Here is an 11246-nt window from a genome sequence, read left to right as displayed (position 1 = left end):
AGCCGCCGGGGGGGCGGGGCTGCGCTCCGGGGCTCCGGCCATGGCCACAGTGGATCCCGAGGTGAGTGAGAGCGGCGGCGTCCATCTACCCGGGCGGGGGGAAGGAAGATGGGGGAGCGTGGAGTGGTATCGCCCAGGGCCAGGCGGGTTCTGTCGGAGGCCGGGAGGGGGGCCGTGCCCCCGCCGCCCCATGGTTCAGTCCAACTCCTCTCAGGGGAAGAATGTGGGAGCTGCTGCCATTGTGTGTAGGGGGGCCCGGGACTCTGTATAAGTTACACCCCTCCACGGTGAGTCGGTGGTATGTGCCATACAGATTCCGGGGCGCCCCCCAATGGGAGCGAGTGCGTGCGGCGGAGGCGGGAGGGGGGAGCGGCGGGCCGCCATCCACGTTCCGGGGCTGCTCCATGCGGCGGGGCGGCGCTGGCGCGCCTCCATCCAGAGTCCGGGGCTCGGCCGGGCGCGGCGGCGGCGGCGGCGGGCGGGCCGGTGCTATGGGCCATGCAGGGTCCGGGGCGGCGGCGGCGGGAGCCATGCAGGGTGCCGGGCCCGCGGGCGGGAGGAGCCGCACGGGGGAGCCGGGGCTGCGCGTCCCGGGAGAGCCCGGCTCGGGAGCTGCTGCTGCCGCCGCTGCCCGGCCGCTCCTCCGCGAGCTGATAGTGCTGTGGCTCCCTGAGCCGCGCCGACCCGCCTGGGCGCTGCCGAGCGGGGCCGGGGCTGCCCGCCGCACCGGGCGTGTAGGATCGGTCATGGAATGATTCGGGTTGGAAGGACCTAAAGATCCAGTGCCACCCCTGCCATGGCAGGGACACCTTCCACCATCCCAGGCTGCCCCCAGCCCTGTCCAGCCCGGCCTTGGACACTTCAGGGATCCAGGAGCAGCCACAGCATCCCTGGGCTCCCCGTGCCAGCTGTACCGGCAGCGGGTGGCTGTGCCCGCAGAGCCCCGTCACCCTGCCGGCTCGGGGACAGCGGCAGCGCCTGCACGGCCCCGGGGAGCGGGACTGCCGCGGGGTGACAGCCAGCCGGGGCTGTGACCATGCCGGGAGGCTGAGCCGCCCTGCAGGGATGTGCGGCCACAGCGGGCTGCGACAGCGCCTTGTGCGGCCTGACAGTGCCCCGGCTGCGGGAGAATAGAAACTCGGTACGGGGCTGTGCCCTCGGGTGGGCACGGGAGTGCAGCAGGCTGGCTGCTGAGCCTTCGTGCACAGAGCCACGAGGTGATGGCACGGGTGGGCATCGCACACGGGCTGTGACACAGGTGTACAGCTGTACAGAGACTGTCATACAGGTGTGCATCACACACAGACTGCAATATAGGTGTGCATCACACATAGACTGCGGTACAGGTGTGCATCACACATGGACTGTGGTAGAGGTGTGCATCACACGTAGACTACAATACAGGTGTGCATCACACACAGACCTCAATACAGGTATGGAGTCGTGTATGGACTAATACGGGTGTACAGCTGTACACAGGCTATAATACAGGTGTGCATCATACACAGACTAATGCAGGTGTACATTTGTACACAGACTAATACAGGTCTACAGTTGAACATAGACTGTAATACAGGTGTGCATTAATGCAGGTGTGTGGTTGTACACAGCCTATAATACAGGTGTACATTTGTACACAGAGTAGTAGAGGTGTGCAGTTGTACACGGGCTATAATACAGGTGTATTATAGTGTATTATTAGTCTTTATATGCAGACTAAGACAGTCATTTACAGGCTATAATACAGGTGTACAGTCATACACAGACTGTGATACAGATGTACACTGTACACAGACTGTGATACAGGTGTGCATCATACATGGATTATTATACAGGTGCACACTGGTGTACAGACCAACCAGAGCTGGGTCTGAGCAACTGCTGGTGACTGCAGCCAGGTGTGGTCACTGATCAGCATCTGGGCCCACCCAGGTGTGCCAGGCTGGCTGCTGCTCTTCCCAGCTCTCTGCCTCTCTCTCTGCAGTTCCCTGTTCCCAGGGTTGTGCTCTGGCCTGGAACATCTGCCCTGTGTGGGGTGAAGTTTGTGGCAGGGCCATGCAGGTGACACCAGCAGTGCTTTGGGAGTGCTGCAGACAGCTTGGATTTATTACTCAGACAGGATTCCCATCATTGCTGCTGGGAGATCGTCTGAGGCATCTTTTATGTTTTCTGTTCCATTACAATTGGCCTGATCCTGCTGCCTTTCCCTTGTGCTTTTGAAGAGGACTGGTGTTGATTTTTCCCTGTGATGGAGGAATGAGCCCTCAGGTGCCTCTGTGACTCCATGGTCCAGTTTTGCTTCCAGGAGAATGGCATGGCTGTAACTGGGGCAGGAGTTGGCTCATAACTCATCAGCTCCTAATGCACAGGTCAGTCCTAACACTCCAGACACACAGGTTTTGTTTTGGGAAGCATCTCCCAGGAGCCCTGGCTGGGTCTGCCCTGTGTGCAGAGCATTAAGAACCACTGCTCTTCGAGTCAGTAATATCCACAGATGTTGCTGTGGATTATGGGGAGGGAACAGTGACTCATTTGGAGTTTAATTCCTCCCCTCCCCCATGAACTCAGTTCTGTCTGAGGCCTGATCTGCCTTTGCTTATACCCCTCTGAGGCCAGGAGGGAGGAAGTTGGTGTAAGTCTGGCTGGAATGTGGGGACTGGAGGAGAAGCTCTTTGCTTCCCCAGTGCTGGTGTGGGAGAGCAAGGAAAAACATCCCACATCCACGATGTTCTGCAGTGTGCAGATGGAATTATTTCACTTGGTTGAGAGAGGTGCGGAGGTGTGTTTTTGGGAGGAGATCCTTGCTCCCAGCACAGAGCTGGGAGGGAGTGGGCAGGTTGGGAAGATGATGTCTGTGTGTCTGCAGGGAGTGCCCAACAACTCTGCTGGCAGTCACTTCACTTCAAACAAAAACTCCCAGTCTAGAACAGCTTCTTACCAGATCTCAGTGTTGATAGATGAGGGAGAATCTCTCTGAACACCAAGTTCTTGCAAAGTCCTGTGAACTTCAGTGGTTGTACTCTTCTGGTTACATTCCCCAGGTGATTTCTGTGTTGGAGAATGGCTGTGCTGCAGTCCTTAGGTGCAGTAACCATCAGGCGGCAGAGAAATCTGATTTTGCTGTTGGTTTTCTTTAGTAGGTGTCTTATATCCAGTCCAGTTTGGGGTTGTTACATCCTTTAGCCCTACTACACTGAAGTTTAACATTTAAGGAATTGGGTTTTGAGGAACTGAGCCTTGCTCAGCCAGTTTTATGATGATGCACGTTCATTGGATTTCATGCTGCTCCTCCAGTTTGCATCAGTTTGGTGAAGAGCTGGCCTTGCATTTGTGTGTTTCCTAAAATACTCGTTTGGTGCAGGTTTGAAGTTCCAGCTGTGATGTCTTTCCTGGGACTCGTGGTAACCTCAGGAAGGCTGGTGCAGGAAGCAAGGTGTGTGTGTGGTTTTGAGTGAAGTGGTTCCCTTCAGAAGTCACGCTGCATTTTTCATCATTTTTTCCCTTCTGTCTGTTCAGATCTGTAAAATCTCTTTCCTGGAGGTGCAGCTTTGATCTTTAAAGCGACGAGCCGGCGGAGAGGGCAGAATTGCCTGCTGCTCTGCACCCGGCTGAGGCTGGATCTGGGCTGGCCTCAGCACCCAGCAGCTCCCCACGCTGGGTGGGGAGATCAGCTGTGATGCTGAGGCTTCTCGGTGGCTTTGATCCCAGCTCTCATCCCCTCCAGCCAGTGCTGGGAGCTCGGCTGAGCCCCCTGCCTGCTCAGTGACCTCCCCGTGGCACTGAGGCATAACATCTCCCCAGCTCTGCCTGGAGAGAGGCTCTTGCAGCAGGTGCTGAGTGCAGGAGGGATCCCAGCCGAAGGCAGGAGCTGAGGAGCAGAGCCTTGGAGCAGCGAGCTCGGAGGGAGGTGCTGCAGATTCCCACTCTCTGTCTGGCAGGTGTCGCACAACCCAGCGCTGCTCACAGGCTGCCCTCCCTATTCCCTGCTGCCAGTCAGGAGAAGCCTTTGTGGCTTTTAATTCACATCCCATTTCAGTCAGTGACCTCGGGAGGGCCTGGGGCATTCTAAACCCCACCATCCCTGCTCAGGGCTGTGTCCTGCAGGGCAGCTGCTTCCCCAGGGATCCGGAGTGCACCGAGGTGTGTTCACACCATGCTGAGCACACACTGCACACCTGGGCTTCACTTGGGTTCAATTCTTCCTGGGCCACCAGGTTAATACATTTTACCTGTGTCTTTGTGCAGAGAAAGGTGGTTTTTTTTTTTTCTTCCTCCTAAGGAGATTTTGCAACTTTTCGAAGTGGGGGTTTCTGCACAGGGGTTACTTTGTTAACATTGTTTTAATTACACTCAGCCCTGGCCCTGGCAAAGTCTTCCCCTGTGTCAAGTGGGTGCTAACTTTTACTTTTTCCATGAATTCTCACGTGTTATGGGCTAGAAAAGGCCCGTGGGGAACTCATCCTTTTCTTCCATTTAGAGAAACTTTAAATAATAACAAAATGAGCAAATATGACTTGTGAAGCTTTAAGAAAGCCTTAGAAGTGCCCTTCAGTTGTGCTAAGCTGATATGACTGAGCCAATGTGACTGAAGAGAGCATCTGAAGAACGTTATGTCAGTCGAGGCAGAATCAAAGGCCTGGGTTATACTTTAAATAAACCCTTCCAATGTAATTATGCTGGCTGGAGAGGATGATTTTTCATTTCTTCTTGCTGAAATTGTAATAAAAGTCCTTGCTGTGGATGCAGCTTTATTAGTTTAGCGGTGATCCCAGACCAAGGTAGCTTATTTGTTTGCTTTCCAAAGTAGAGCCTAGGTCTCCATTTGAGAAGTTTTGCCCACTTAGTTCTCTGTCCATGAATACAAAGCAATTGCTCTCCCACTGCTGTGTCAGCAGAAGCCCTGGGAGAGATGCAATTACCAGCAAAAACCCCAACAGCAACAGGGAAAATGAGCAGCTCCTCTGTGGAGGAAGCCTGTTGGAGTCTCTGGAGCTGGATCCTTCCCCTTGGAGCAGCTGAGTGAGGAAGGCATGAGCATCCCTGAGCCAGTGCTGGTGCCTCGGGGGTTCCCATTCCCAAATGTGTATGGAATGATCAGGGAATGATTTGGAATGCCAGTCTGGGACCTTGCTCTGGAGCAGCTTGCCTGGCCTTTTGTGCTCTGTCTCTTCCCCTCTTGCTTTTCCCTGGCAAAATGCTGGTTTGGGCCACTGCATCCCAGAAAAGGAGGAGGTGAGAGGGGGTTGTGTTTTGTGCAGGACTATGAGAGGTTCAAGGAGTCTGTGTAGCTGCTTCTAGACACATTTTGCTGGAGAGTTTCCTCTTTCCCTGTTGTGGAAGCCAAAGGTCACCACGAAGCTCACCCAGCTGTGTGTGGATCAGGGAGCAGTCCTGTGAATCTGTCCTCCCTTGCTGTGTGGCTGTGTGGGCAGGGACATCCCATTGGTGATGGCTGGAGTCTGGTTGGAGTGGTAAAGTAAATCCAACAGGGAATGGAAGAGTTTGGTGTGGCTCTCCTGGCTTGGCTGCCAGGCTCTGAGAAGTTCATAAACCCAGAATAAACCATGTTTGGAAAAGTGCTCAGTGTGGTATCACTGTGTCTAAAATAGAAAGGCTTTCCTGCTTTTAATTAAAACTTTCTGGCATAGGCAAAGTGTCAAGCACATCCAGCATATCCTCTTTTCAAGTAGGAAATGTTGCTTCAAGAGGATTCCTGTTTCCTTAATGCCCAGCATGATCCCCACCATTGTCTTACCATCTGCTTCCATCTCAGCCCGGCTTTCCATTTGGGATTGTTTAAAGCTGCTGCCTGATTCGTGGTGCAGGCAAATCCTGAGCCAGGTGAGCCCACCTGGCCTGGGGCTGAGCTGTCTGTGTGTACCAGGGGCTGGCTGGGGGGTGGAGATGGAGATTAATAAATATTAAATCCATCCTTTTCAGTGTCTCCTTCTCGCAGGAGAGCTCTCGGAGGCAGTGTCAGTTCAGGACAGGGAGATGCTGAGTGGCAGAGCAGAAAATTCAGGTCCACTTCTGTTTGCATAAGGCTGATCGTCCTGCAGAGCCAGCACATGGACAGGGAGGAAATTTGCAGGTGGTGCAGCTGGGGAGGAAGTAAATATGGAGCAAGATAACCGGGCTGACATGGATAAACTGAAAATAAAGCCAGGTAAGTGACTTAGCGTTACAGGGAAATGTGAAATTGTGCAAACAGGGATAAAAATATTTACAGTGATGATATATCCTTGGGTCATCTGGGCCAGAAGCTGCTCCAGAAGGTGTTGTGAGCTCAGCAGAGCATTTTCAGCAGCAGCAGAGGCTGGGGAGCTGAGCTGAGTGGAGATCAGTGGTGCCCAAAGACAGCTCAGGCCTGTTCCCTGTGGTGTGGGGAGAACCAATCCAGGAGCCCTGGGATGCTGCAGCAGCACTGCCTGCTCCTGCTGCCCTTGCTGGTGAACAGAACAGGAATGTGGTGTTTATTGCCTCTGAGATCAGGGGGCAGCCAGGATGAACCTGATGGAGCTGAAGGGAGCATGGCACGAGGGCACCTCTTTGAGAGGGAATGGCAGGACAGCAGTCCAGGCTGTGCTGGGGCCTTGGTGATGCTAAAAGTTGCTCAGAGTGCTGCTTCAGACTTTAAATCAATTTAGAACTCAAGGTGTGATAGAACAATTTGAGCATGTTGACTTGGAAAAGGGAGCCCTGATCTCCCTAGGGCTCTTGGCCATGACCTGCAGGTGCATTTGAGTAAGCCCTGAGTGCAGTGAGATACATTTCCCCTCCTTTCTTTTCATTTTTTAGCATCAGCTCCTGGTTTCTTGAGAATCTGAGCTACCTTCTTCCTCTCCAGTTGCACATTTCCAATCCTTGCAGTTTCAGAGGAAGTTTTAATAGGTAATTTCTCCCGCAGGCTCAAAGCCAGAAGGCAAATTACCCCAATGCTTTATCCAACTTCAGTGGGAATTGGGGATGTTTCATACTGCTGACCCAGAGCATTCAGAAGCTCTGCTTCTCTCAAAAATCATAATATTGTTTCAAGAAGTGGGAAATTAAACATGCACATGGTAGAAGACTTAGAAAGGATTAATGGGTTTCAAAATTACATGCTTCATCCAGCTGCTGATTTGGGAATTGAAAGTATGCCTGTTGCAGGATTGGGAGGGAGTTACTGAAACATGGTGTTCCTCGGTGTCTAGTGAATGCAAATGTCCCAAATCTGTGATTCCAAAGCCATGCCTGACCTCCAGTCTGACTCCAGGTTTGATGCTGGATTAGCTCAGCCCAGGTGGTAGCAGCTGGGTGGAAAAGCCCTGTATATCTTTTGCTGTTTCTTCCCTGTAGTTTAATTTGTCTTTTCTTGATTATTTCAGTTCCTGGGGTGTCACCCAAGGCATGTTTTTAGGCTGCTTTGGCTGCAGTTCATTCTCTGTGTGTGAGTTTTGCTCTAGGCACATGGAGGAGACTCATGGAAGATGCTGGAGGCTCCTCTTGGCTCCTCCTGCCCTGTGAGGAGGATTTGGGATCTGAAGGGGCAGCACCTCCAGTCTGGAGGTCACTAGGACATGCACTAAGTAGAAGAGTGTTTAACTCACTTGCATTTTTGGGACCTGAGGAATTAATTTCTGTTTTGGTGTATTTCTTATGTTCACTGGGGTTGGCAGCAGATTTATAGTCAAATGTGGGTTTGTAGGTGTAAAGAAGTGAATATTTGTATTGGGGAGATGAAAGCATTAACAATGGGCTGGGAGCTGGTTTGTGTGGTTCCATGTAGGATCCTGCCAGTTTGCACATAAACCTCCAGATTATGGGAATATAAAACATGAGTCTGAATATTTTATTAATTGAAGAGTATTGTTAATATTTGATGGATTGAACCAACACCTAGAAGGCTCTGCTGAAAGCACCACTGCTGAACTGGTAACCAAAACATGAAGTCCTTTTAATTGCAAACCTGTTTGTAATGGCTTTTATCAGCTCTGTGTTTTAAATGTTAAGGATCTGTGAATCCCATACATTAGAAATCCTTTTGTTCTTTGGATTAGGGAGGGTGATTTTCAGTCTCGCTCGGATTGTTTCAACTTGGTGCTTTAATACCTTCTTAATATGCAAAGGTGATTGTTTATACGGTGTCCTGTCGGGCCTGGAGGTGACATGTGGAATATTTAATCCTTTTTGCCACACTTTGAGGACAAACAACGACTGTTCCTTTAAAGATGTCCCTCGGATGAGCTGGAATGTTTCCTCTTGCTGTAGTGCCAGCTCCTGTAGCTCTGGGAGTGGTGAGGTGAAGATCCTGGCTGTCCTTAAATCAACATCCCCCTGCACCAGGGAGATGCCACCAGTGAGCAAACAGGCTGCAGATCCGTCTGCTTTGAATTTGGGAATTTCCAGCGCCAGCAGCGAGCGCAGCCTCCGGCGTGCAGCGTTGGGAAAGGCCAGCGAGGGGGGATCATATTCTGTCTTCTATTTCCACTCGGGTTTCTAGGAACTGCGAGTTGGATTTCTCATGGATTTTTGAAGAGTTTTTTAAAGATTTCTGCCACACGCAGTGAACTCCATGCACACCTTACACTTCTTTTGGGGTTTTTTGTGAGTTTTGTAGTCTCCTTCCCTATAGAACCTGCCCTTTGTGTCGGTGATCTGGTTACATTCTTGTGTTTCTAGGAGTTTACCTTTGATAAAAGCACATTGGTCTTAATCATTTATGGCTTTTATTAAAACCTTGTTGATTTGATGTTTTCTCAACCCTCCAGACTGCCCTCATGGAGGCTCCTCTATAGACACCATTTATCTCCTGCCCCTGTCGTGACAGCAGCCCCAGATTTCCCCTCCTGCTGCAGATGCTGGTGCTTTGTGCAGGGAGAACGTGCATGTGGCTGCTGCTGATGGGATCGTGGCTCCTGTCTGGTCAGGAATTGGGGTTTGGAGCTGTGTCAGTGCCGTAGGACACCCAGATCCTCCCCATCTCCCTTCCTGTCCCTATCCCTATCCCCTGCTAGCATTTGCGCTCAAGCACTGACCCAGTGGGATCAGTGCAGGAGGAGGAGAAGGGCAGGAGGTGCTGAGGAACGAGGCTGGTTTGTCAGGTCTGGGCCTGGGCCAGTGCTGGGAAGTTTCAGCAGCCCTCTTGCCTTTCTTCAGCAGGCCTTTGTTCCCAGCCACGCTTCCCATGAAAGGCAGCAGCGGCGGCTGCTCCCTGGGCTGCAGGAAACCTCCTCCCCACGCTGCCCAGGGGATGAACTCCCGTGGCAGGGCTGCCTGTGAGCTGGGAGCCCTGGGCTGCCTCTCGTGGGGTGCAGAGCTGCCTCCTGCCCCAGCGAGGAGAGCCTCCTGTGAGGGGGATTGCCATTGTCTGCTCTGCCTCAGCACGCTGTGCATCTTCAGGGTGGGCAAGCCCTGAGCAAATGGCTTGGATATTCCCTGTGACCTCCAAAGAACTGCTCTGGTCCCCCACTGGTGACCCAGCAGCTCGAGGCCAGCATGGGCAGAGCTGCAGAATTTGCAGACATGGCCCAAGAGCTGCAGCAGCAGGAGGAGACCCCGTGTCTGTGTGTTTATACACAGGGTGCCCGGGGATAGCCGAAATTCTTCTTTAAATGACCAAAACTCCACAAGTGGAAGTTGGCTGGGGCTGCCAAGAGTAACTCCTGATGCAACAGTGTCTGCTTTTGCAGAGAGATGTCAATGTTTCCTGTGTGTGTCCCCGGTGGCTCCGAGCTGTCCCTGCCCGGGATGGGGATGCTGCATTGCTGATCCTGCCAAAGCAAGCAGTCCACACAAGGAGATTAGACAGCAGTCCTTTGCTCCCCTGCTGGCTGCTCGTTAACATTTCCTTGCCGATGTATTATTAATTAAGCTAATTTTTGTCACCCTGTAAGTGTGGAGGGTGCTTTGCAAGCACAGAACATAACCTGCTTGTGTCCCAGGGCTCCTGCAGTGTTGTCCCCTGGGTGAAATGGGAGGTTTGGAGGAGCTGATTGTGTGGTTGAGTGTTGGAGAAAGGTAAAACTCCGGGGTTTGATTTATTTTTTGTTCTTATTTAGCGGCTGCCTGGCATCATGTGTGGGGCTGGTGAATGTGGTGCTGCCTGAGCAGAGAGCTGAGGAAATGTCCTCTGTGCAGAATTAGTGCAGACAGATAATAGCACTTAACTGCAAGGGGAGTTTGCAGTGTTGAACCTCCATAAGACACAAGATTACCCAGACTGGAGCATTATATTAAAAAGAGTTTTGGGATCTGATCCAAACCTACAGAAATCAGGGAGGGATTTGCCATCAGCTGCAGGGACAGCAGCCTCCCTGCAGTGTGCCCAGGCAATGGGGCAGTCAGCAGCTCAAACAAAAGAAGTTAAAGAAATGTCCAGGCAAGGCTGGTTGATGTTTTGCTGCTGTGATGCTTTTCCCATCTGTAAAACAGAGGTAATATTTTTACAAAGTTCTAAGGCCTGACTTGGTGTTGGAAGCATTTAAATGGAAGTGTTGAAGAACTGCTGAACGTTAATTTTTAAATGCCCAGATTATCTTCATTAGGTAAGAGATGGCGAGTTACATAATGTTCACTCTTTTATGTGCTCTGGTTTTTGGCTTTATTCCTTGACATCATGGCTAGGCCTGATGAAGGAAATAGAAAACTTCTAGAAGCACTTTGTAAAGTATGAACTATTTGTGATCAAAGCCGGTGTGACTCTGAATGTCCAGCTCCTCTTCTTTGGACTTGTGATAGCAGCCTTGGTTCACCTTGAAAATGGGATCTGTGATCTTTCATATGTTCTTAGTTCGTTCTTAAATTAGGCTAATACATCCTGTTCCAGCCGATGCAATTAGTTACAAACCTGGGCAATTATGGCATCTATTGTACAGACATTCTGTGCTCCTTGCTAGGAAAAATACACTTTTAATAAACAAATCCACTTTGACAACCTGTCAAGGACTTTTCTAAAGTAAAATTGAAAGTGTCACCTCAGTGACCTTTCTTTTTTGTTCTGTTGGGGTTTTTTTTTAATGTGGTTTTGCAAGAGCACAGCAGTTGCAGCTGGAGGTTCAGGCCTGGTTTCACAGGGCAGGGGAGTGGAGGAAAGCAGGGAGGGGATCACAAGGGCTGGATCTCCCCAGCAGCATCCCCTGCCCTGCTGTGTCACAGTGCAGGATCCTCCCAGCCTCAGGCTGCATCTGGCCTGCAAAAACCCTGGGAAAAACTCCTCTCTCCTGGTTGATTCAGCTGTTTTATTTATTTATTTTTTTCATTGAGAA

At 51.4% G+C, this 11246-nt stretch overlaps 1 protein-coding gene across 2 annotated transcripts in view; it reads left to right on the top strand.

The window, feature by feature from the left end:
- EHMT1 (euchromatic histone lysine methyltransferase 1) overlaps positions 1–11246 on the top strand; it is a 119755-nt gene continuing 108509 nt past the window's right edge. The window contains exon 1 of one of the 2 annotated variants that reach the window (XM_085076388.1): positions 1–61. In XM_085076388.1, coding sequence (XP_084932514.1) covers positions 41–61 — 21 coding nt within the window. In that variant the 5' untranslated portion in view covers positions 1–40. Of the gene's footprint in view, positions 62–6146; positions 6167–11246 lie in introns of those variants that run through there. The other variant, XM_085076398.1, reaches the window with a different exon arrangement.

The sequence above is a fragment of the Lichenostomus cassidix genome, chromosome 17, assembly GCF_008360975.1.
Source record: "Lichenostomus cassidix isolate B80296 chromosome 17, HeHo_3.0, whole genome shotgun sequence".
Classification (NCBI taxonomy): Eukaryota; Metazoa; Chordata; class Aves; order Passeriformes; family Meliphagidae; genus Lichenostomus; species Lichenostomus cassidix.
The sequence above is the reverse complement of the archived record's forward strand: the minus strand, read 5'-3'. Positions and strand labels throughout refer to the sequence as shown.